The sequence below is a fragment of the Charadrius vociferus genome, unplaced genomic scaffold, assembly GCF_000708025.1.
Source record: "Charadrius vociferus isolate BGI_N301 unplaced genomic scaffold, ASM70802v2 scaffold42, whole genome shotgun sequence".
Lineage (NCBI taxonomy): Eukaryota > Metazoa > Chordata > Aves > Charadriiformes > Charadriidae > Charadrius > Charadrius vociferus.
Genome location: NW_009647469.1, coordinates 109,901 through 137,040, shown reverse-complemented (window position 1 = coordinate 137,040; position 27,140 = coordinate 109,901). Strand labels below are relative to the sequence as shown.

General features: G+C 37.1%; 1 protein-coding gene across 1 annotated transcript in view; it reads right to left on the bottom strand.

Moving 5' to 3' along the window:
- Positions 1-1,228: 1,228 nt before the first annotated feature.
- STIM2 (stromal interaction molecule 2) overlaps positions 1,229-27,140 on the bottom strand; it is a 26,541-nt gene continuing 629 nt past the window's right edge. Inside the window, exons 2-11 of the mRNA XM_009880705.1 lie at positions 16,397-16,511; positions 10,798-10,909; positions 10,023-10,138; positions 8,521-8,698; positions 7,424-7,601; positions 6,647-6,814; positions 6,332-6,432; positions 5,842-6,080; positions 2,756-2,957; positions 1,229-1,946 (exon numbers count right to left, since the gene is read on the bottom strand). Coding sequence (XP_009879007.1) covers positions 1,466-1,946; positions 2,756-2,957; positions 5,842-6,080; positions 6,332-6,432; positions 6,647-6,814; positions 7,424-7,601; positions 8,521-8,698; positions 10,023-10,138; positions 10,798-10,909; positions 16,397-16,511 — 1,890 coding nt within the window. The 3' untranslated portion in view covers positions 1,229-1,465. The remainder of the gene's footprint in view (positions 1,947-2,755; positions 2,958-5,841; positions 6,081-6,331; positions 6,433-6,646; positions 6,815-7,423; positions 7,602-8,520; positions 8,699-10,022; positions 10,139-10,797; positions 10,910-16,396; positions 16,512-27,140) is intronic.

The following is a 27,140-nucleotide window of genomic DNA, read 5'->3' as shown; positions in this document are numbered from 1 at the left end:
TGAATAAAAGGCACTGTTGCTCAAGCAGTACATTTGTTGTCTCCAACTGTTTAAAAAAAATAAAAAGATGTTTTTGAACAACCAGCTACTGTTGCCCTAAGAAGGCTTCCTTGTTACCTTGTAGCAATTTCACCTCTCCCTATAAAAGCTTAACATAAAAATTGCTTTTATCTGAAGCATGTCGAGTCTCACCTTTATATCTATCTTTATATCTAAAATTATGAGTTAGTATAACAGTATGCATATAAAATTATACCATTTACTTCAGACACGTCTGAACAGCTAAATCTTCAAACTATACAAAAATAAAGTGTATGAAATCTTACAAAAGGAGGACATTAAGACATTAAGAGCTAATCCAAAAAATATAATAACTTATACACAGCAGTAAGCATAAGCAATGTAGCCTACAACAGCTTTCAATTAACAGGACCTCTGAAACATGTCTGAAACAAGCATCAGCTAAAATTGGAACGTTCCCAAGCACAATAATGTTTCCAATTTATTATCTTTACCACAGTACAAACTTTCACAAACCCGATGTCCATTGTCTGTCAGTCTGTAAACAAAAGCTACTATCCCCCCTCCTTATTTTACGAGGGTGAATATTTTCAGTCCTCAGTCAAGTTTCATATCCATCACTTGCATAAGGAATCAAGAGCCTCTTCTCTTGTTAAATTACTTTTTCCTTTTTTTTTTTTTTTTTTTTTTGTCATACAGCCTGCAGTGAAGTAAAATCACAGTGAAAGTCCTGGGAAAAACATGATCTTTACAGCAGGACTGGAACCATTCTAATAATAAATGCATCTAACAAAGCTTCCCGTAATAAAAGCATGGCATTTCCATTTCCAGAAATCAAGTCAATTAGAAATCCTAAGTTCTACTTAAAAACCCCAAAAGATCTAAAAGTGAAAAGATTCATCTTCTCAGTCAAATACAAGTCTTTCAGTTTCACTTGCAGAGAGACTTTTCCAGTCTGTAAAACAGTAGTGCAATTCAATTAGTTCTACTTCTTTTATTTTTCTTAAAGTCCAGTAGATAAATGTCCTAGCTCTACGGAAAGATAGGAAGATGCTCCGGTAAACAAGAAACTTTGGCAAGCCTGGGAAGGCTTATTAGTCCATTAAAGCTTAGAAGTCCAAAGTGGCTTAAAAATGGTTTATGAAAAAAAAAAAAAACCAACAAAAAAACAACCAAAAACCCCACCAAAACCCAAAACTAAATTAAAAAAAAAAAAGACAAGCTAAAAAAAAGAAATAAATAGGCAGAAATGAATGTAAACTGTCTGAACTTTTTAATGATTTCTCATTGACAGCTGGCACAACCTTTGACAGTACAGTCAGTTAAATATAGTTGACCTACAGAGCATTCCATTAGGGCATCCATTCTGGAATACTCAAATGGAATTACATTCCTAAAGATTTAAAAAATAGAGTTCTTATAACATAGGTTTCTTCTGCCCACCTCACTTACTCTTCTTCTTAAAGAGGCTTTTTATTTTCGATGGCTTTTTGTTTTTTTCACCATTTTGGTACAGGTCCTGTGGGATGCTACTTATCCTAGGGACAGGAGCAGCTTCATGGCTGGGTTTGCTATCACTGCCGGCTGAAGAACACGAGGTGTGCCGAGGCTTAGGGACTGGGATCCCTGTTGAAAGCTGGTTCATGCTGCAGGACTTCTCCAGGATTCCGTTATAAACTTTGCTTGCAGGACTAAAGATCATGCTCTTAGTTTCTGCCATGCCTACACAGTCAGGAGAGCCCCTAGAAATATCTGCAGTTAGGGAAGAGGAGTCTCCTGTAGATGATTCCTCCAGTGAGAATTCTTCCGGAGATACTTTCTGAGGAGAAAGTGTCTGGTACATCTCAAGACTTGCTGGAGGAGACTGCTTCCTTCCAGTGGATGAATTTAAGGAGTCACATTCCGAACCTGTTTCCTGTACTTCCCTGAGTCAGAACAAAAGAGGAGAAAACATAATGAGACTACTATTTCCTCCATGCAGTTAAAAAGGAAATTAATTTAGAATCAATAACATTAGTCTAAAAGCACCACCCACACTTTTCCTTAGTAGTTAATTAACAGAAAGCATTAAGTTAGACATTTTAACTTACAACTTGCATTACATCATTTCATTATCTAAACTTAAGATAATTAATTTGCACAATCCTCGTTTTGTGGGCAGCAGCATCTGCCCAGAATCAGTCATTTGTATCTCACTTCAAAGAACAAAAACTATCTTTCTGGCACGTGAAGTCAGAAAAGTTATGAAACGAAAGAAGGAGATTTAAGCCTATCATATACAAAAAGTTTCTTCAGGACAAGTGTCCCTACCTTTCAACAAGCTCATTTGCTCCTTCCAAAAGGAATTTAACCTTTTCCTATGAGGCCATGTAACAAGAGTAGGTACACGCTCAACATGCTGTAAGAATTGTGTTACCATCCATCTTCTCTTCGCCCAGTAGCTGACATTGCTTTTGATCCTAGTTTCAGATGTAAAAGCCAGTAACATATTGTAATGGAGAATCAGGGTTAGTTCAGTGCACCCTGGATTGTAACATTACTTAACTGTATATGACATGCTAGCTATTTACATACACATACCAGACAAGAACTCTCTCTGTTCCATGTGGACTATATTAATTTATATTATCCTACAGATTACGTTAACTTTTGGCTTGGTTCAACCTCTAATTCTAAACTGTTAGTCTCAAATAATCCTATTAGAGTTCCAAGTGCTGTTCGCTAATCTCCGTACCATTGTTTATCAGCAGAGAAGTAAATGGCTTCCTCCTCCTCTTCAGTTCGATAAAGAGCTGGGCAGCTCGACACAGAAAGGATGTCAGGGTCAGGGGAGTGCAAAGCATGCTGAGACTGTGGAGATGATGGCACAACATTGCGTCTTGACCGACACAAGCTACTGCTTCTTGCCAGTGTGCTGGGAGGTTTTACAATGGACCCTGAGGCAAAGAAAAAGCAAACCAAAACCCTCCAGGTGACATTGGTGTTAACAGTATCTACTCTGAAGACTAAATAGCAGGTATCTGCTTCAGCTACAGAGATTCTTAAACTTTGACATTGCTCAGCTTTTTAGAGGGAAGGCAGACTGGCATTACCTTATAGTCTACAGTCAGATGAAGCAGCTAACCCAGATGCAACTGCAGCAGTTTTGTGCCTGCCAAATATTATTCTGACCGTGTGCACCAAAGCTCTGGCTCACTATGCTCTCTTGAGAACAAAGAAACAGATCCAACTGAAACTCCCGACCCTTTATATACTAAAAAAAGCAGCGCTGAGATTAGTACATTACACAATATCCTGTATTTTACTTGTGTGGTGATTTAGAGCTTAAAATAATATGTAAAAGTTTTGCAGTGTAGGTATACCTAACCAAACAGCCAACTGAAATATACTACATTAGTTGAAAGCTACGTTAGACATGGAAGACCAAGTTCACTTATGATAAAAAAATATTATATATAATTCAACCTCATTTTAAGCTGAAGAATTTCCTATTTGATAACACTTTCTTCTGCCAGGCTAACTATGAATTTCTGGAAACAAAAATACTAATAATGGGTGGAGACAGCAACACAAGACTTGACCAGGAAAGTATCTAAGAGGAAGTGACAAACTAAAATGTTCCTAATCCAATTCCTCCCCCAAAAGATGATTAGGCAGCAATACTTCTATGGAAATAAGTCTACAGAAAAATTTTTCAGGCTAGCTGTTGTGAGCCTCCAGATTTCTCAACCCCCACCACAAACTGTCCCACAAAATGCATCACTGTTTAGGTAAGACAGACCATACCCTTACTGATGTTCAAAATGTTTATCAAACACAACGCACTAAAAAAAAAAATCAATTATTTTGTAGACAAGGATGTCTAAAATGCATTTTACTTTTTGAGATGTCAGTTTAGCATCAGGTAAATTACAGTTTCACTTCCTGGAATCTCAGAAAATTTTGAGCTGTCATTCTGCTTTTAGTGCGGGAAATCACAACTTTCACACAAGAGCAAGTAGCTGTGCCTTCACCAACACTTAGACTTTGTTTCCTGATGGGCTGAGCAGAAGAGAAAGGTTTACAAGTCCCAACATGACAGTTGTCATGCAACTCAAACTTTTGATGAACTCCCTACTGACCTAAAAAGCAGGTGTTGGCAGCTCAAAAAGAACCTTCTGTCATTACAAAAATATTCCTAAAAAAAGCAAATGTGAACAGAGATAAAAGAATAAGAAACCCTTTAGGAAATTTGTACTATGTGTCCAGGTACCATCAGATGCCAGTCCTACTCACTGGTGTAAAAAAGAACAAGATTGCAACACCAGTGAATTTTGAGAGAAGTTACAAGAATTTTGGTTCCTTGTAGGTGTATATACACAGGTTTATGAAGGATTCAGCTATGACAATTTAACATCTAGAATTTTCCCGTACAAAAGAAACTCACTAAATCAAGGAGTAATTGCAAAATCATAGAGTTAAGTTTCAACTAAGTGTGCTCTTACAAACTGTACAGTCCTCCTCTAATCATAGTTCCTCTGAACCAAATGCACTTTGCTCTCTGGCTTCACTTCTACACAAGACCCAAGTGAGAAGAGACCAAAAAAAAAAAAACGTTGCAAGTCTGAAGTCTCATATACATATCTAAGTGTTTTGTCATTTTAGACCATCTGGAAAGTCGAGATAATAAAGGGAGCTCTTAATTTTGAAATCAGACCACAGGTTTCTCTATACCGACTTGGAAGTTTAGCTCTAGGCATCCATATTTTAGTAGGCTATCCAAGAAATTTGTTGCTAAGGTTTAAATCAAAGTCGTCACAGTAAAGATGACTAGAGAGACAGTATTCTTTAAAATGATCAGAATTTGTAGCAAGTAGTGTTGCAAGGGGATTAATGAACTTTTCAATGTAGCCTGTAGAAAAAAGGTTGGTATATTCAAAAGAAAAATGTGTGCCCAAGGCACGTTAAATGCAGCCGGCATTGGTGGCTACCATTCTCCTTATGCCATTTTAAAATACAGTTCTAATTTTGTCTGAGAATCCCTTGCCTGGAAGAAAAACACGAACACATGAAAAAGTCTTCTTCCCTTCTCATCCCTCAGCTTGATATTGCTTGTTTGAATAGCTACATGGGAGCTCATCTTTTTGATTTGCCTCTAGAGTCCAGTTAATCACAACTTCCATGAAACAGACTCTTGTACTGACGCAATGACTCAAGATACGAGGGTGGTCTGAATCCCCAGTGTATATCTTTTGATCATAGTTTAACCAAAGCTGGATTTCTCTCCCTCCCTTCAGCACTTGGCCTCTCTGCCTCACACTCAAACAACCCGCTGTATCCAAAACACAAACATTCTGCCTGTAAGCTTCCCTTGGACAACAACAGGATTTTGTTCCAGCCACTAAAAAAATGCTCTAAAAGCAATGTAGCATGCAGCCTCTCAAAGGGTGTGATCTTCCTAGTAGCTCAAGGGACCCTGGACTAACTCCATCCCTTCCATTTGAAAGAATAAACGTGCTACCAGAAATTCAGCATTACTCCTTATAAATTTTTGTCTAGAGTGACAATCCAAGCATGACAAGCAGCCTTTCAAACCCTTAGCTGGATTTGCCCCCCACTCCTCCACTGGAAAAGAATAAAGGCTTTTTCTTCATGTTACCTTTACTGCAAAACCCAGTTTTCAGTTTATGCAAGTCCCGAAAGATGCATCTGAAACACTAGATAGATTTTTGGTCCTTTTGACTTTGATCCAATCCTGTTTGATTTCAGCACTCTTCTCCCACCTGACTTTAAAATCCCATGCCACCACAGCCCTTTCTTTTTACTGAGCTCACCACTTACCATGAAACTGTGAAACTATTGGAGGAGTATCTTCATCTAAGTCATCAACTCCCCCTGCAATTGGGTAAGGAGGAATGGAAACTCGAGGCATAACTACCCAGCTGTGATCAGAGTAGAGAGAGGAGGTCAAGCTTGGTAGCCCAGAATTGTGCGCTATTTGAAAACCACAAATCTTCTCAATCTGTTGCCATCGGTAAAGACGCTCTCGCAAACATGTCGTCAACTCAGAGAGTGCTTTCCTGAAGAAAAGCACACATTAAAATTACATACACTGTTCTTAATGATAAAGCAAAGTAACAGAAGTGCAGTCATTCTACCATACCAGAAGATCCATTAGGACTGTCCAAATGTATGCTCTTTAATGTCTTTTAAATGGTTTTACTTAAAAGTGCAAAACCACTAAGACACTAAATTCCATAGCTCTCAAATAATTACATTGTTCCAGGAATAAATAATCACAAAAGAATATGCATCCTGGCAATAGTCTTACTTTGCTTCAAGGATTTTATGGTCCACTTCATCCAGGGAGGAGCTGTGTGCAACATGTAATGTTCCAAATACAGTGCTTCTCTTCTTTTTTATCTTTTCTGCCTAAAAAGAAAGATAAAATTAAATGCATAAAACAAGCAGTTATATACTTATATACACAGGTGACAAAACATTAGCAATATTGACAGCTAGCAAACAACAACTCAGAAGAAAAAAAATTTCCTAATGTTTATCTAAATTATTTGTATTTACTATTTCATATATCCAGCAACAGATCATAAGAGTCTTTAAGTAGCTGAAGAGTAAGAGTTAGTACCTCATCTTTGGCGATTGCTAATTGCATTTCTGCATGCTGTCTTTTGATATTGTAATATTGTACTTCAACTTCATGTGTTAACTGAAGCCACTTCTGCAAAGCTTCAGGAACAGACCAATTACTTCTCAGCTCAAACTCCTTCTCAGCCTTTTTTAAAGCCATGCGAACCTAGCAATCAAAAAGAAATAAAAGTGTCACCAAGAGTATCATTAGAAGTGACAGCAGAAGAAAGTGAAATACAAGCACCTTTATACCCCACAGCAACATACTAAGGCTTTACAGAGCTTTAGTGTGTGCCAATTGCTGTCAGGAAGGCAGATTGGGCATTTCTGAAATATAGCATATGAATTTCCATATACTATATTATACTCAGTTATTTTTTCCTATAATACATAGTCCCTAACTTGGAGCTTAAATATTTTTGTAAGACAGCATTTTTATTTAGTACAATGAATCCAAGCTATTGCTACTCAGAAGAGTGAGACAAAGCTACTATCTCTCATCTGATAACAAGATAGAAAAAAGCTTTTGTATATTTTTTGTTCCATGAATCCAACAATATTATGATAAGCTAATATACAAAGTGTATGTCTTTTTACAGTTTCAGGATTATTTCACTAGATAATAGCATGATTGACAGACAATCATTAATCGCTCTTAGAATTTTTCCATTCAAATCCAGCATTAGAGAAATGCTGCTTTAAACACTCCTAAGGACCTAATAAAACCAGGACTAATTTAAAGTCAACACTAAAATTATAAACAGTTTGCAGATACCTGTACTAGCTCTTCCTCTGCATACTTGAGTCTGCTGAGCTCACATTCAGCTCCCTCCCTCAGCTCCCTTAGGCGATGAGCTTCCCGTTTTGCATCATTGATCTCATCCATCATTTTGCGCTCCAGATTTTGCTTTTCCACAGCAACGTTTCTATTCTCTTCTTGTGCCTTCTCAAGCCTTCACAATTGAACAAGAAATGTGAGAAAATACACAGCATATTTGTTAAAAGTTGCAGTCATCAGGAGGAGAAAATGTGTCCAGCAACAGGGCAAGAGGCAATGGGCACAAACCAAAACACAAGAGGATCCATCTGAACATCAGGGAACACTTTTTCACCATGAGGGTGACTGAGCACTGGCACAGGTTGCCCAGAGAGGTGGTAGAATCTCCATCCTTCGACATATTTAGAAGCTGCCTGGACATGGTCCTGGGCAACCTGTTCTAGATGATCCTGCTTGAGCAGGTGGGGCTGGACAAGATGACCTCCAGAAGTCCCTTCCAACCTCAACCATTCTGTGATAATAAAGACTCTGCAAGCTTCATGAATCAGCAGCCATTACACTACACAATGTGATGTCCACCCTCAGACAAAACATGCAAACTTTTAGGTGAACCTTCATTAAATACATAGTAAGATCAAAATACAAGTCTTTATAGACAATTGAGTTACAGGTACACAAGAGAAGACTATCAACTCTCACACTGCTAAATAAGCAATAGAAAGTAATCAGTCCAGGTCTGTTTCAAGAGCTGTTCTTAAGAGCTTAAAAACAAGGGAAATGTTCTCATTTCCATGTATGCAAGTATCCAAAGTAAACTGTAATTATATGAAAATAACAGTACATACTTTAAATCTGTAGGTCAAAGCAACTGAACCTCTATTCTCTACCTTCATCCCCAGGTTCACATCACCTGCTAATATCCAGGAGAAATTTCTATCCAAAAAACCATCATCACCGAAATAACAATTTCCATGCAAAATGAAGAAAATCCAAAGGCAGCTCGCTTAATGTGAATAATTTATGACAGTAAAGGATTTGTATTTGTATTTAACCTCAAAAGGACAACTAAACATTAACTTTTTTAGTTTTTATACCTTTCCTGCAAGTCAAGAAGACTTTGCTCTGCTGTTTGGAGACTTTCTAAGTCCTTCATCATTTTTGTGATATGTTCTCTTGAGGTTCTGTTCTGTGTATATGCAAACCAGCAGCCTCCAAACCCAATAACTATAGAAACTGTTAGTATAAAATCCTTCATCCAGTTGTGAGGGGGACCTGTGCAGAGAATAACATGATCATTAACCAGTTCATCGATACAGACAACATATGATGGATTTCCTCCCCAGCCAAGACTAAGAAGTGACAGAACCTGATGCTAAACAGAATTCCAGCCCATTTATCTCAAACCATCTCCAAGAACTACCCTTCAACCTTTCAAATGGATTCCAGAGCATTTTCCATACAACATAAGCAACTCTGCTCTAATACAATTTACTTAATCTATATTAAAACATACATTAGATTAAGGAAAGCTTATTAAACTTTCACAGTACATGGTCCACATCTTTATTTAAATTAGTTAAGAGAGAGTTTCCCCAATTACACTTTATCAGACCAGTAGGAACTTTAGTTGTTTTCGTAAGTTCTCCCCAGCCTGAGCCCTCTGGAATACACTATGCTGAGTTAAAAGTGTACTTGTGCAAAATAAAATAGATTTTAAAAGGGTAAGTAGCTAATAGCAAAACCCGGATTGCCAAAGTATCATATCCAAAATTCACATACACTTGTTCGTACAACTTTCCTAGTCACTTGCACCTTTGTAAGACAAACTTTTAAAAGACAGTTTCTGCTAGCATTAAAGGTATAATGCAAGCACAAAGTATATTTTTTCCTCTAAAAATCTTCAGCGCAGATCTGTCAGGCTAACTCAGATCGGGTCAGGCCAGCTCAGATCTGGCCTGACTTTTGCAAAGTCATTCACTACTCTCCAAACTGACCACCAAGCACTCCTAGTTCAGGAATAATCAACATGCACAGTAGATCTGTAACTGTGTCCAGGTAAGCACGCAGACCACTGGTGATGTGAGAAGGAAATGTCTGCACATGCTAAAATGGGTCCAATATGGAACTGCTGCATTAAATTTAACTGCGCTTAAACCCAAGCCTGCACAAAAGGCACTGATACTTGATTTGCACCACTATCTCCTCTTTTTTTCTTCCTTGGGGAAGGTCATCCCCTCTCATTTCAGCAGCCCAGCTTACACCATCCAAGCTAATTGGGAATTGAACATAACATTAGTTACAGTCAAAAGCCCTTAGAGGGCACTTGTGACACAAAAGCCAACATCCATCTGACAAGTGGGGTACACTAAAATTTCTAGGTAATCTTACACACAGAAGTGGAACTTCGTCCTGATCCCAGCATCTTGGTAACCTTTTTTAATTCATTGCCCAGTTCCACAACACATGCCAAGCAATCCATTAGTACATCCACAAAACAGATAAGCTGTCCTACCTACAATATCAAGTGTCACTGAAAGTATTTTCTGTTAAATTATTACAAATAAGACATAAGGAAAAACTTCAAAAAGTTACTAACGTGTGAGTGGTCCAAATAAAACAACATCCAAGGCTTTAAGCTGAAGCTTCTGTCTATGGCTCCGGTCAATTATTTTCAAGTGAGAGATCATGAAAGCATGTTCATTTACTGCTATCCTGTTAATGATAAAACAAAACGTTATCTATGCCACAAGCTATATTCAAAACCAGTCCATGGAGGGAAATACATTAATAGTATTTCCCACAGTTATATAGATTCTAGTCACGCAATTAGAGCGAGAGATATAATACAGTGCTATTAAAAAAGCATATCAGCACATGGCAAAGGAAGTACATCAAACCATGTCCCTATTCTTTTCTTTCTGGAACAATCATAAAATAAATCCATTTGGCATAGTCAAAGGTAATGGTATATTTGTGGACTTGCGACACCAACTCTGAAATGCATGCAATACTCAAATTTAGTAGTTATGCTCAAGAAAAGGGGTTCTGCGGATAGTTTTTGGTGTATACCCATACAATAGATTGGAAGTTGTTCAAAAGAAAGTTCACTACCATATAGAATTACGTGGATAAAAGCTTCAACAGCTAGAAAAAAAAACTAAGACAAAAGGAATGGCAAGAAGCATTTATATTTTGAAATATTTTGGCCAAAAAAAAAAGTGGAGCTAACTCAAAAACTGCAAGAACGCTTCTCTTTTCTTGCATTTGACCACATCTTGTTAGACTTTAGGTTCACATAGTTGTTCCCACAAACAGACTAAAGCAGCAACCTGCAAAAAATTATTTGAAACTAATCCAAAAGAAACCTTCACCTGGGAAGTGTTGTTCCATTGACATTGCTGTCTCTAAAATTCTTTTCATATTGGGGTAGTTCAACAAATTCTGACAGCCACTGAAGAGTGTCCTCCTGAGTCCAGTTATGAACTGGAAGAAAAAGTCAGTTTAATTATCTTTAATTTAAAAAAACAAAACAAAAAAAAAACCACAACAGCAAGACACAGAAGACAAGCAGTAGGAAAGCAGGTTACAGTGAGCAAGAGCATTTAGCCAAATATAATTGCAGAAAAATTAGCATTAACATTCACCAAGGTGTTTCTGGCATTTTGCCTTTTTCATTATATGCTTTTCAGAAGGAGCTTAGGCAAACTATAAACAAACAAGCATGGAACCAACAGAAACACTTCTTTATTAAAAATTCCACAGACTAATTTAGTGTTTTGCTTTAGTTTAAATCAGGACAGCATCTTGTGACTTTTATCTACTTAAACCGATCTCAGCCTCAATCCTTTTGTCCTTGCTACCCTTGCAGAACTAAACACATGTCAGCAGGTGCTGTAGCCATTTAAGGCAATGTACCAAGATCCTTCTCATGATGATGGCTTAAGAACTTGTTTTCACAAGAATCTTCACAGAGGCTCATGCCTAACCAACCAGAAAAAGGGAGCAGAGCAGAAGAGAGAAGATTGAAAGAAAATACTGAAAGACAGAAAAAAATTAACAAGAAAACAATCAAATCTCTCTCAAATATGCCCAAAGCAGCTATATTACATGCAATAATATTCCCACTAAGAAAAATAATTTAAATATGTAGAGAATAATTAACAATTTTCCTGTATAACAGCAAAAGTCTACATAACTTTTCATAGCTACAGATGCTCTAAGAAAGTAAGGAAATACTACCCATAGATTTTACCCCCAAAAAATTAAAAAAAAAAACCAATCCCATTTCTGGCCTTTACAGGTCAGCTGCTACAGCTTACAGCTTCACACTGACAAAGTTGAAGGGGAATTGTTCTCTCTGTTTATGAAGCCTGGAAAAGTTTGTCTGCACATGAAGAAGTAACAGCCTCCTTCATGACAGACATATCTTTGCATGAACTTTTAAAAAAAACCAAAACAAAACCAACACATTATCTAAAACTACTTGCATGTGACAATGCTAGGCAGAGATTTCTTTAGCTGCTGCAGGCAACAGAAATTTTAATGAGTTCAAATTCGTATTTCAGTTCGCACTAAAACTGAAATAAGGACTTCTAGGTCTCTTGTCTATACTAGCGTAGCTTAAAAATAAGCTTAAACATTTCAGATTTTCAGCATTGCAGATAACCAGAGAGAGAACACATTTCACAGACCCCCTTACACCTTTAAAAACTAAACTAAAAGTACAAAGCACTTGTATTCTACCCTTATGAATGGCTATGCCTCCTTCCCAGCATGGTGTCCAATTTCTTCCTCTGCTTTTGAGCCACAAACTGTTTTCCAGGTATTGATCTTGCAACAGACTCAGTTTTGCCATATTACTTGAAGCTTTTATGCAAAATGTCTCAGCTGTATTTGTAAACAAATAATTTTCACTTTTCAAAGATTCTTAACTGATTTGTGAATAATAAGTGATCAGATTTACAAGTCAGTCTAAGCACCTCAAAAGGGTAGTAAGATCATCCAGAAAAATATCACCTTAACTGCATTCTGGAAATATGTTCATTGACTGATCCAAAGCAAAAGCATTTTTTTGATGTGACATCAGGAAAAAATTAGCTACTGCACACTACAGGCTTTATCACTGGCAGTACAGAACATGCCGTTTTGGAAGCCACACAATTCACTAAGTTTATAAATTGGAGAGGAGGAAAAAAAAAAAAAAGAAAATCAAGAAGTTTCACTTCTACTGTTGAAAGTATTTTGTAGTCGCTCTGTCAAAATTTAAGTAAACTTGTACTTTTTTTATAATTCAGTAGTAATTTTAAACAAGTGTGTCTCCTACTCCTTTCAGAAATCAAATTACATTCAGTAAGAGTACTTCATGGCAAGGAGTGAATGACAGCCATACAGGCTGACCAGGCAACATAGAGAAACACAAGACTGTTCCGTATCAAGCACACACAAGGATTCAAAAGTTAGTTTTGTTTTAGCAGGACCTTCAGCAGCAACATCAGCATGAAATATGCTGCCACCAGTAAGTTTTTAAATAGCATAAAAAAAGAAGAAAAAAAAAAAAAAAAAAGAGAGAGAGGACTATCTTTCCAACAGTTTAAGATTGCAAGGCTTGTTTCCTCTCACGCAGCAGGGCCGGGCTGCAACACGGTCCTGGTCCTGCCTGGAAGAGCACACAACACTACGTAACTCAGCCTTAGCCGAACCCTGCTTGCACACATTTCCAATCTCTGGCTATTTAAAACCTGAGACAGCAAACGATTAAGAAAGTGCAAGGCAACCATAACACCTTTGCAGTATGCAGTTTAGGCTCAGTTGCTGCTGCGAGAACACTTGTGCAACATTACCTCAGAACACAACAGGTGATCACACATACATAAAGCCATATTTTATCTTTTGCCCCCTAATAAATAAGGTACCAGACTTTAGGTCACCTTCCACTTTGCACAGAGAAAGAAAGAGTTAAAGGGAAAAAAAACAAAAAAAACCCACACACGCAAGGCAGGGCAGAAGCCTTTTTGTATTATAGGGCAGCCTACAGGATATTATATACATTGAAGGTCAAATATGCCATAATGGTGGAGAAAAACTACTTTTTTTTTCTTTACAGCAGTTTGCAAAAACTAGTTTTTGGTAGGACTCAGATTATTCTGACAATAGTAAACCATTCATGAACTCCAAGTTCAACCACTACAGTTTTACTTAGCTACAAAATCAAGTCCCAAGGGACAACGCTACATCACCAAGACCGCAGCACCCTACCCCGAGAAGTACCCAGCTGAAGGCCCCTGCCCTGATTTCACAGACTCCCTTACTATTGAGACTAAATGCCTACACGTCTCTCTTTAGGCAGCAGAAGAGAAGGTAAAAAGCCTTGAGACTCGGAACTTTCAAAGATAATTGTACAGTGAATGGTATTCAGACACCAAAACAAATGTTCTTCTGCCACCTTTGCTGCACTCATAACTACCACCTCTTCAACACCCTTATAGAAAAAATATTGAAGATGCACTTTTGATTTTAACCCAACAATAGCAACTAAGCTTGATGCTTTAGAATAGCTGAAAGATTCTGTAGATGTATAAATACTGCTGAGTTAGAAGAGGAGATAGTCAAAACAACAAGCATATACTTGCATTTACATTTAAAGAACAGACACACAACAAAGGACTTTCAGAAAGCAGCGTTTTCTATGCTTTGAACAGCTGTGCTAATTCCTAGCCATGCCTCTAAACGGAATTCTCTGTAGAGTTAGATTACGAGATTAAAAAAGTTAAATGGTTTAAATTAAGTGACAGTCTTGTTTTGTACTAAAAAACTCACTGAAACTGCGTGGCAAGACAATAACAATATGCTAGATGCTGATTTAAGCTACATAGTTCCTTCCATGCAGGTAAAACCTATAGAAACCTTGAAATTCAGTTAATTTGCACCAGTACAAATCACGCTTTAAGGATTCTGCACCAGGTGGGGATACCAAAAGCCTGTGCAGTGTCAGAAATATTAAAAAGCAATATTCTGAAACTATTTTTTATTTTATTAGGCAATTTTTGAAGCTTTGAATGGAACAAATCCTCAGGGTTCCATTCGCTGTATAAGATCCTTCTCAAGCAACTACTTAAAAATAACCTGTTTTTCTGAATCCTAAAAGGAGACACCAAACAGGAATGGTGCACCCACAAACAATGTCTTCACTTTCTTCCCTCAAATCTTATCTGTCTCACATCACCAACATCTTGAACAGAAAGCAACTTTAAGCTATTTGACAAATACTTAAGACAAACATCCACGCAAAGCAAGCTTTATGTTCCCATGGAATGGGCAATTCTACTCAGCGTGAACTAAGCAGCAATAGATCCAGAAGATATCTCTGCATAAGCACTAATGGGCACTATCAAGGGCACTATTTAGAGCTTGTAGTTCTCACACAGATACCTCAACAGACTACTTAACGAAGTTTCAAATTACTGATACTGTCATTTACACTGCCTTCCACCCTCTTGTTTAACGCTGTCAAATTACACAAAACTGGCACTATAAACTAGCAGTGCATAAGAAACAAATAAATCAAAACTCCTAAAACATCTAGAAAGGAAAAGCAGTATTTTCCATGCTATGTAATATGAAATTAAATTAGTTTATTATTTGAGAGGCTTCATGCCTTCTAACAGTCACCAGACCACTGTTAACACTGCTTGAGAGGCTCACTCTAAGGGCCTCCCTGTGATGCAACTTTGGTTTCCTCAACAGGATGCACAGTAAAGCCATTATAAGCAGATGCAATAAGACCAGACATTCCTCTCAAAGCCTTTTGAGTCTTACTCACGCTGCTCACTACATTCAAGAAAAGTGGAACAAAGATATCAGAAGCATCTAATTTGTCTGTTATGTATATCACTATAGCCTAATTTATTTTTTTTTAAGAGTTACTTGTAAGTTAGATGAGCAACTCTAGGAAGATAATTTTCTATAATAATTTAGTTGCAATGTTTCCATTGAACAAAATCCTCATTGAATAAGTATTTACAGAGTATTTGAAGAGATGAGGCTAAAAATCACTGGTTGAAACAGATATTTACTACACAGAAGACAATCAATGTATTACCTCTGACTGGACTTAAATGACTTCCTATATTACCAGAATGAACAAATAGCATGTTCCTAGTTTCATTCATTCCTCTTTTATTCCTACTTTTATCTGTTTGAATAATACCAACTTTTAGATCTCTATATGCTCACCATTAGTCAACACCTTCTGAAGGGGGGGGGGGGGGGGCGGGGGGATTTTAAAGTATTTTTCTCGTAACAACTCTTAACATTCCAGACCTCTGGAAATTTCTTTTTTAATCACTACATCCTGGAATATATTTGGCAATGAACACTGTACTGCTCATTAAGTACTCTCTTTTCATATTTATAATATTTGGCTCAACTTACTTATTTCAATCAAAGTGGGGAGGCATGGTGGTGTTGGCTTGTCAGCCCATTTTCCTGTATCCCAACTTTAAAGATTTTCCAAAATGCTTCAAACTAAGAATTCGAGCTCTCGGTAGCCCAAAGAAAATTGACATTAAAGTGAAAGCCCATTGCACTTTCCACTTACTACAATATATAATAAATGTTTAAAAACAACTTGACAGCAGTCCTTAGGGCTCACTAAATTAAAAACACGGTTATCTGAAATTCAGCGCTTGCAACGGTTACTTTCATAAATTACAACCTCATACTGATGAGTGTGTAAGCTAGCTTAGTTTACTTACAATACACCCAGCACGTCAAGAAGTAATTAACACTAGCTGGACTGAACGAGTTTTTAGTCAGGTTTACATATGCCTATAAATAACAGTACCAGAACAGATTCATAAAGATGCTTTAAGAGATCATCCATTTACTACTCTAAACGACCTGGTGGAAAAATTGTTGAATTATTACTGTTTCAATAACCACCACCATTTTTAACTACTCTTCTTTACCTACCTTCAGACGTTTTCCAGCGCTTCCACAGATCCTCAATGGTGATATGTTTGTCTTCCCTATGCAGGTGACTATGTTTATTAGAGGCATCCTTGTATTGCATATCTTCCCTTAGAAACTGTAGAAAAGGGAAAACATCATCTTAAATGCCAAAGTAACAGTTCCTAAACAGAAACAACAAGGAAATCAGGCAGAAGAGAATCTTTACTATCTCTTCTGCATGCAAGCAGTATACAATTCATGGAAGTTGACTTAACACTCTTAGAGGATCTGATTAAATCCTAGAAAAGCAAAAGGTGCAGTTGCCAGTATACTAGGTTTAACAACATTATTAGTATGCCTTAGATTTACAGTGACTACAAGAATGCACCATGCAAGTCATGCTGCATACTTCTCTCTTCTGAAGTCATTTAACCAACTTCACCTACTTGAAGATAAGGCCATGTAAGATTTGAAAATGTGCCAGTCCTTTATGGGTGAGTAATATTTGAATCCTGCTATACCAGTTAAATGTAACTGCTTGAGGGATAAAAGAAAGGTGTGGATTAAGTATTACTAAAGTCTTTTGACAGGATAACAAAAATTTGACTTTTTTGATCAAATTAAGACAGAAGTCAACTTAGGGCCAATTTTCTTCTTGCTAATCATTCCTCAGTGGTTACACTCCAAACACAGAAGCATTACACAAAACTGTTTTGTTCTCAGTAATTAACAGGAAGCCTGCGTCAAAATACCATGCATGGCCTAAACATGACGAAAAAGGAAGATCCTGCAATCACATCATATTGTATCACATTAGTGTTGTATCAGTATTTCACAAGTCACTACAAACAGGTTCTCCAAATACATACAAGAAAAAAAGCATGCACTGTAAAACCCATTTCATTTTTATTTTGCACAGGTCTATTAAAGTTGGAATACTGGTTAGCAAGCCACCTCTCGGAAACCTTCCATAGCTATTCAGTCCCTAAAAGCACAGCATGAGCACTCTCTGTGGGTAGAGACCTTAATATTAGTACCAGAAAACTAACACGAGAGCTAAGTCATCTTCCACAGTAGATTGCTTACTTTCTTCAGTTCCTGAAGAATAAGCTGCTCAAACAAAACCAGCTATAAATTGTTATGACAGCTAACTCAAAAAAACAGCTTTTTCTATGTCTGGTCATATGTAATCACCATTTCAAACCAAGGAAGAAGGCCCAGCTAGCGAGGCACAGCAGAAGCCCACTACTTCTTAAAACTTAGTCCTAGTAATAATTTATTTGCAGAGCTACCCGCATAGGCCTCATTTCTAACAAGTGTAAAGATTATGTCATTCAAGAAACTTGCAGGAGAGATTGAAATGTAGTCAATGTTAAAACAAAATATTAACTCTTAATAAAAAGAGACAGCATGTGATAGTAGAAATATGCAAGATAAAGCTAACGGTTATCAATTTCCCCTTACTAAAAACACCAGTCCTACTCAGACGTAAGGGAGTCTAAAAATATGGGAATGCATTCAAGTTTCTCCACTAACTGCTAGACTTGGGATACTAGTTGCTTTCCCTAACCCAATCATAAAACCATACACGTCTTTCGGTTCCAAATATAGATTGGATGCAAACCCTCTCTCGTTTATCTACCAATTCAAAACTTTTTTGGTTGTCAGACATAGGTTTTCTAAAGCCTTTTGATTCCTAAAAGAGTTCCATTCAGCCCATACAAATTACACAAGCATTTTTAATTACTCTTCCCTAAACATATAAGAAAGGCATATATATACACATGCACGTATATACTTGATAAATATTGGAGAAATTTATGAAATATAAGAACAATTGAAAATAGCAGCCTGTTGGGACAGCGGCAATTACAGAACTTCTGAAACACCATGGACCAGCAACTGTAAAAAGGTACAACAAGCTCAGAAAAGGACTGATTGCTGTAACTACATGCATATGTAAAATTACCTGCTGCATAAGCCCTGTTGCCTATTCCGTAGTTCAAGTGTACCAAGTACCGAATTTGCACAATTGGCCACAATAACCATGAAGCTGGCAATTTCAACAGCTCACATGCAATCAAAGGCGGATTATCTTATTCATTCATACTCTGTGTTTATTAAAGGGTAAACTGAAGAAAAGGAACTAAACAATAAGAAAACAAAAAATCTTCTTATCCACTAATGTCTCTAAGCCTTTCCAGATTAAAGTACATTCTCACAGCTGGAACAGCAGAAAAGAACTGATGTTCTTTTCCCTTCAGACTGCAACGACCTACCATCAACTACCATCTCCAATGCGTCCTCTGGTTGTGAAAAGTGTACTAAAAAGACAGAAAAATGTTTTATAGGTACCTCCCTGTAAGTACTGTCTCCCTTCGTATAGCAGTTAAGGTACATGTTAACACTCACTCTTCAGCTTTCTAGTGACTGGCGATGTGCTGCCCTGGGAAACTCCAACTGTCAGGTGTGGACATTTGCTTTAAAAACAAATGTCATACACCAATCAAGTTTCTGAAGAGGAACAGAATGGAATATACAGTAAAGGTTCCAGCACATTTTGTATCTCCTCAGCTAAAATTCATACCCCAGATCAGTTTTGTTCATAAGAAAAACTTGCTTCTATCTTTACTGCTAGTTGTCAAAGATTGTAAAATACTTTAGGATGAAAATGATTGAACAGTTACAGGTGCTGCCAAGGAAAATCAGAATTGCTGTTAACAATATTACATACAGGGTTAGGAATAAAGAAGAAAAGGAACATGCCAGCTGATAAACAGAAAAGTTTCAAGGTCTTAGATCTCACCCCAAAGCACTATAAGATACTATAAGAAAGCATTCTGATTTTAAAAATGGGGAGGACATAGGTTACCTCGGTACCCAGACAAGCAGCGCAAAACAAGTTTATGGACAACCTGCAGCATTTGATGTCATTCTGCTATTAAGCCCGCAGAGGGAGCAAGAGTTAACGTATGAATTCACGTTCTCAGTGCAGCACTGGAACACAACCGGCTACGCTAACAAGTTAAGGGGAAAACGTGAGAACCCAGATTTCAAATCTCATCAAATACAGAAAACAAATCCAAGCTTGAAGCACAAGATTTCTCAGGAAAAGACGACAACAGTGGAAAAGATCTGGTTTATACTGAGAGACTGTTTGGAGTATTTGACTAAGTCCCTTTGTCAAAAAGGACTGCCAACACACAAACTTGTACGCAGTTTGCATTTAGTAATGTATGCAGTTACTCTTCAGAGGGAGAGATTATGCAGTTGTGAGAATTTCTTCAAGAAAAGAAAAGAAAAGAGCCCCTATTCTGTTCAATCCTACCCACATTGCTCCCAGATCCTGTGAGAATAACCACGATTACTTCCTCAGAGATGTTCTCTGACACTGGATGGTCACAACGGTAAAGTTACAGCGTGCAGAGCTAGAGAGATGTCGTCACATTTCAAAGAACGAATGCATTTACTAATGAAGAGATATATGACATCAAACATTGTTCTTTTGTTTAAAAGATCTTTGTTTAAAAACTTGTCAAATATGTAAATTCTCTTTTAAGAATAGAAATTGTGTCCTAAATTGAAGAAAGTCATAAAAACCAGAACAACTCTGGTAAAAAGAGGATTTTTCTGTTCCTTGTCAGGGCAGCTAATCTCTCTTCTGTTGCCCTGGTCATTAAGTATACAAAGAAAAGGTTAGAAAAATAACTCTAAATAGGGAGGTTAAAAGAATAACATAATTACTCAAAATGGAGAAGGTTTTTGAAGACTACAAAGTTGAAACCAAGAAAGCAGTGGATAAGTTACCTAAAAACTGTGTGAAACAAAAAAAAAAAAATCATTTGTCAAAGTAGCTAGTTCAAAAACAAGTAGAGAGTAAAAAAACACCACGCCTAGACTCAAAACTGGAGGTTTGATCCCAAAAAAATATAACAACTGTGCCTCTACAAAGATCATAGACTGGTTTATGTTGGAAAGGACCTTGAAGATCATCGAGTTCCAACACCCCTGCCATGGGCAGGGACACCTCCCACCAGCCCAGGTTGCCCAAGGCCACGTCCTGCCTGGCCTTGAACACCTCCAGGGATGGGGCCTCAACAACCTCTCTGAGCAACCTGTTTAAGATTCTCATCCCAAAGTTCTTTTTTAATAGGTGGAGAGAAAACTTACTCCTCCCTGGAAGGGACAGAGCTTGTAGAGCCCTGGAGAATAGTTAGAGTCACATGTGCCACAACCTTCCTTCCTCTTCAGAAAGCTTTTAGTAACATGACATTGAAAGTCCAGTCTGAAAACTGGAAACTAACCTGCTGCAAGAACCACCAGGAAAAAAAAAAAAAAATCTGACCATTCCAAAAGGGGAAAAAAGACACACCAAAATCCAATACCGGTTGAACACGGAGAGAGCTCTTACAAACTAGAGCCACATGCAACAATACAAAAAGTTAAAGTATGGAAGTCGGAAGCTGCAAGAGATGCTTGCTCCTTGAGGAGCAGATGAACAATTGCATACTTTTGCAAACACCAGTGGAAAAGTAAAATTAACCACAGTCACTAACTGCAGAAGGAAGTACTCATATGCTATGTTTATATTTTGTTCTGAGTGAAGGCTCAAGTTTATGATTTTCAGTTTCACCAACTTAAAATAGACCCTCTAACTGACAGGTTTACTTTAACAGCAATTAGTAACATCTCCTGGCTAAGTATTACTGTCTTCCTTGGGCATCTATCCCTTAAGCAGTGTTATTTCCTTCAGTTTTAATCCTTCAGAAGAAAGCCTGCAAAACTTGCAACTCCAGGTTTTTCTATAATTCTTCCTTCAGATACAGCTGCTCACTGTTACACAGCCTTTTACTACCTTCCCTACCATCTACTGCTACCAGGCTGACTGCAGCTATTGCAGTGTCCCACTTGACTAAGTTACAATAGCAAGTGGGCTTTTAATTGGCAACATACTACGATTCAGGTATGACAGCGTTCACAACTGCCTACCCCATAGAAATGGCTTCTAAGAAAAATGTATTTAAGCATAATAGAAACATTACTAGAAAAACATAGGGCAGAACCATGAAAGTGTTACCAAGTGTATTTTAAGTAATCTACAACTTCTATTAAAAAAAAAAAATTATTGCAGCTCAAAACAAAATTGTAACTGTTCTACTGCAAAGTAAACTTTGCAATTGCTTCAAAGCCAAGTTAGAATTTCCAAGGGGACATTTCATTGTAGCAGGACTAAATGCCTGCAGTGCTCCATAAACAGGTGCAGACAGCTACATATTAAGTTTAAGTACCTCCAAGAAGGCAAGGCATGAGGTAGGTCTGATCCAAATCACATTGGAACAGGTTTCTATGCAACCGTACCCATGATAACACGCTCTGCGCCTCTCTACACCTCCTCTTTGCACAGGCACAGCCACAGACTAACATGGTCACAATAATGTTCTCAGACAAGACCTGGCTCCTACCTATCCTGCTTTAAAAAAACAGACTGTGTAGACATGCTGAGAGTTGCTTACAAAACTTCAGGAGGCTAAAAGACACTGCCTGGGGACAAATACATGAGTAGCTGAACGATAAAATTCAATGCAAAAAACCTCTATCAACAGGTCTACAACAAACTAAGGGAATCAAAGTAACCCAACAGCTTTGGGGGAAAAGGTTTACATAACTGGTTAGGAAGCTCAAAATACTCGTTTGAAAGATCAATGTTCGTAACAGAATGTTCTCGCGCAGTGAGATGTAAAACACACTCAGGAGCCATCCCAGCGTCCTGCAGAACAGTTACAGTTGTTTGCAGTTTCTGAACCACTGTAGCAGGTACTTCTCTACCACACAGAATTTTGCCTAACCGGCTGACACTGAAGTATGAACTACTTCATACAAATAGGAACACCAGTTTAAGGACCTTTATTATATAAACAATAAGGGCGAAACCAGAATATTAAGGGAACTTTAAAGGGCTTTTAACATCTCGCTGAGTGCATATTTGCAGACAACAAAATGAAGCAAGAGCTCTATCTACAGCACAACTTCTCCCAGCTGAAATCCTAACACCTGGGGTAGGCTTCTGAAGTTTAACGAGGTCCCAAGATGCACTAAACGAACCAAGATCAAGCTTTTGAACTATGTCATCAATTATTTGCTAACATCTGTTCCACACATAGCTGTACTTCCCTCCCTTGCCCAAAAATCTTCTGCTAAATCTTTACTCCTTCCAAGATGTAACAATTTGCTTTTGTTCAAGAATACAGAAGGGCTATTCAGTTAGAGTCATCCTGAGTTTAATGTTAAATTCTGAAAGTGTTTTTTCGCCTCACAATTTATGCTCCTATTATCCAAAATATACATACTTAAAATGGGAGCATCACACTGTCTTGGCAACTACTTCTTCAGGACTTCCCATCATGGAATTTCTTGCAATTTTGCCTGAAGTATTTAGTACTCACTACTGTCCAGAACCTATTATTGAAATGAATAGGTCTCTGGTCCAAACTAGTAAATCAGGTTTCATTCTGATTTTTTATATCTCTTAAGGAATTAAAGAACAAAAGATACTCACACTTATTTTACCAACTCATCTTTACACAAATTGAATAGGCAGCTCTATTTCAGAAGTATTCCAGAAAACAATTTCATGTTGAAAAGTTACATGTTAAAATTTATTTCTCCATATTCTCCTAAAACAGTAATACTAATGCATAATATTTTAATTTAGCAAGCTTGTAAAATAAAATTTAATGTATAGATGCATATACCATTTTAATTGCTAAAACAAAAGGAAGCATAAAAAACCAAGAATATAGCTGGCAAATTAATTACATAATAAAAATAAGTAATAAGTGCATGAACTGGTTCTCCTTTATTGTAAAACCTTAAATCACAAATTAGCACTAAAGGGAGGGTATACTTATGCATATGTTTCTGAACTCACCCCAGCTCCATAAATTATTTATCAACTGAGTTATTTACAGTTGACCTCTATCTTTTCCATTTTTATTTCTTTCTGGATTCTTCCTTTGATTTTTGTTCTTTTTTAGACTCCACCTCCTCACCTTCTCTCAATAAGCACAGCATAATCTCTCAAGACATTATGTTTGTTCCACTTCTCTTGGATTATTTGCATCTTGGATACAAATATGACCCCAAGCCCTCAAAGAATACCTTCACAGAGCCCATCCTTTCAGAAACGGTCACTTTGAAGGAAGAGCTTGGGCTATCAAATATTCCGCTCCTGTCAAACTTACTATAACCAAAATGCTGTATTACTATTGCTATTCCTCATCAGATCACACTAGTTACTTTTTTCTGCTTTAATTGCTGTATAGAAGGCAATCATCCTCCCTGTTTTAAGCTACTAAAGCTAGATTCTTTTTGATTCTTGCCTCCAGACAAGATTTTAAGTCAGGCACTTCTGCGACCGCCCCTGAGGTTCCAACTTCTTTGACCACACCATTAAAAGCCATTCTCTGATGATTTCATGCTTTCAATACTGCAGTCTCTTCCTCTCCACACAGTTGGGTTTTTTTGTCCTTTTTTTTGCGTGTGTGTTGTGTGTTAGATTGGGGTTTTTTGTCAAGTAATTATGCAAGTGCACTCGTAAAAAGACTCAAACAAAATATTACGGTTATTAAGTGACCTATCCAAAGATCCTATGCAAAGCTGTGAATTCATGCCATTAGTTTTGTGTGACATTAGACACACAGTAAGATATTAAAAACATCATCTTATTCTATTTCTACAGAGACATTCCTTGAAGAAATGACTTGATGTATAATCTACATAAAGAGGTTCTGCAGAAACAGGAAAAACCTATGTAAATAGTGAACATATGATAAGTCTGTCTTGCTGCTTGTGAATCTTCATCATTGAAACGAATCATGTACACGTGGTGCAACAGATGCTTCCTGAGGCAGATAACCTCCCACAACACATGACAAACCTCAGTTAGTAATACGTTTTCCCTTTCAGTTACCCTTTTACAGCCTACCTCTTTAAAGCAGTTTAAAGAATTGTGATCTTATGTATGTTAATAATAAAGTAATAATAGCAGGAGCTAGATTTGATAGACAAATTCATATTAGCCCACCCTGATGGTAAGTATAGACCTTTTCCACATCCTTCCTTTATTCTTTTGTTCTCTTCTCTGCTGTGCCATACTCTCTGGTTTTCACACTGTGCTAGCCTACTTTAGAGGAATCAGTAACTGCACAGTAAAACATACTCTTAAAGTACAAGAGAAATTTATTATCCAAACTTTTTTTTTTTTTAAGTTATGTGTCTTGTTTTGAAGTATGTAATTCTACATTAAAAATTCAGGGCAAGTATGAGAAAGTTATGTGAATTCTGAAAGGAAAAAAAAAAATCAAACATGAGTGGCTATGGCAAAAGCTTTTTTCCTAGTATTTTGTAATAACTACAATTAGAAAAGTATATTCTAGTGAATTTAAAAGTTCACGTTTTCTCACCTTTGTAAATCTTTAAAGTTATACCATCTAGTCTAACCTAGGTAACAGACCAAAGAATAAGGAAAAAAACATCTAAGCAGTCCATGCTCAAACGAGAGCCCATCTATCTTCCTTATAAGACTTCACCAAATCCTGCATGTGTTTCAATGACTAATAAATCCCGTGCTAAAAATTTAGATCAGGTTTCCCCACATCAATTTCATCAAGGTCAAATACAAGCTTCTTTCAAGTGCACACAAGGTAGATCTAAAAGGATTCCAAGTATCAGACAATTCTTGAGGAAATAAAGTTTCTTATAAAAGTTCAAATTTTCTTATACCCTAGAGAAATTCTCTCTACATAGAATAATTTTATGTGAAATTTCATTTTACAGAGGAAAAAACAAACTACAACATAAAACAGGGCATGAGGAACACTAGGAAAAATAACAGTGTGCAGATGAAGTTTCTGGAATCACTGTTGGGAGTTCTCAACTGGATTAGCAAATTAAAATAGTTAAAATAAATAGTTCAACATCTTTAGCTCTTGTTACCTTCCCCTCTCAAAATAACTTATTTACAAGAACTTCCTTCCTTGGTGTAAATATATACTTGTAATTTGTAACACTGTTTTAGTGCTGGTAAAACAGCAGAAAGTTATTGTACTTTGTCACATTTTTCCTGCCAAATAAAAAGCTGATGAATATCTAATCAACATACTGCTTGTCCAGGAGTCTTGCAATCAAAAACCATGCAGCATGAACCAGGAAATCCATTACTCTGCTGTTAAGTAAAATCCCTGTATTTCATGTGGGCTTTACGTCTAATAAGAGTTTTCAATCATCAGTTCTCATTCTTAACCGAAACAAGCAGCATTACCCACTGTGACAAAAAAACTTCTGGTTTTGAAATAGTGTATATTAGGACGTATTTAGTATATATTCAGACCTACTGTAATCAAGCAACTACATAACCATATTGTTAAAAAGTCAGATCTTTACGATTATGGTAAAGATCCAGTAAGAGCACTACAACAAGAACATATAGACTACTAGCTGAACATGCAATTAAATTGCATTTCTTATTAATTTCATGTTTGCTTTTAATGTCTTAGAAGAAAGCACTCTAAGCAAATACATAGTCATTACTGATTTGCATGGAAACTATGTACAAAAAAGCTAATTGGGGGGTTTATTAAATATTTCTTTAATAATTAAAAATGAGCTAACAGAAAAAAGGGCTACATTTCAGTCATCTTATTTTATGGACAGTGAGTAGTCTGAATATATAGTTTCACTCATCACCCCAGCTATAACAGTACCCCTCATGAACTGTTCTAATTTCAGTCATTTTAACAGATTTCAAGAGTAGCTTCTGTTGCTTGGATTTATCCCGACATTCCTCTGGAACAGGAAGAAACTTAAAGTCAGATATAAAGATGGTCCACTGGAAAGCAGGACAGATATTTTGAATACTAACAAAAAGTTTCCAATGTATAAATATTTCAGTATTTTCTTTTAACTTTCATGTATAACAAATGCAGCACAAGTCAAGAGAATCACACAGTGCTGAGAAGCTCTTCAGAAACCTCATGTTACTAATGTTTCAGTTTGCAGACTGGGTTGTGCCTGTCCCAAACATTAATGAGAATAACCAAACATTTTGCGATAACAGAGCTACACTATTTCTAGTGCCTGAACTACCTCTCCATGACACTCCCTAAGGTACAGAGAACATTTTTTCCTCCAAAGTCAAGTAGTACATTATTTTATTCTGGATCATTCTCTCCATTGTACTGTATTCCTTCAGAAAACTATTAACCAAGCATCAATCGCCATTGATGCTTTTTGTACACAGTCACACAGAAAAGCAGCATCACATTAAACTTGACAATGATAATTCACAACTTAACTCATTCAGGGAGAACAACCTTCCCTGAGATGTTACATAAAAGGGAAGAGAAATCAGAGCTAGATTCTTCTCCCACTCACCTCCAGTGAGAATGGGTTTCAGAAACACATGGCAATACCCTCATTTTTATGAGACAGGAGATGAGGCGACATCTTCACTGCCCTCACTTTCTCAAGCCTGCACCTAACAACTGCCAGAGAGCAGAAGGAAGTACTATGAAACTACATGTATATTTATTTCCATTCCTATCCAGCAATTTTGAGAATCATGATAAGGAGGTAAGTCCCTTGCCAGGACCACCAGCAGCCTGTCTAGCAAAGTCATTCTAGAACAATCACAAAAAACTTCAGGCAGGTCTGAATAACCTTCCGTAGTTCACAGGACTCAATCTACCATTAACCTTCAGCAGGCGGT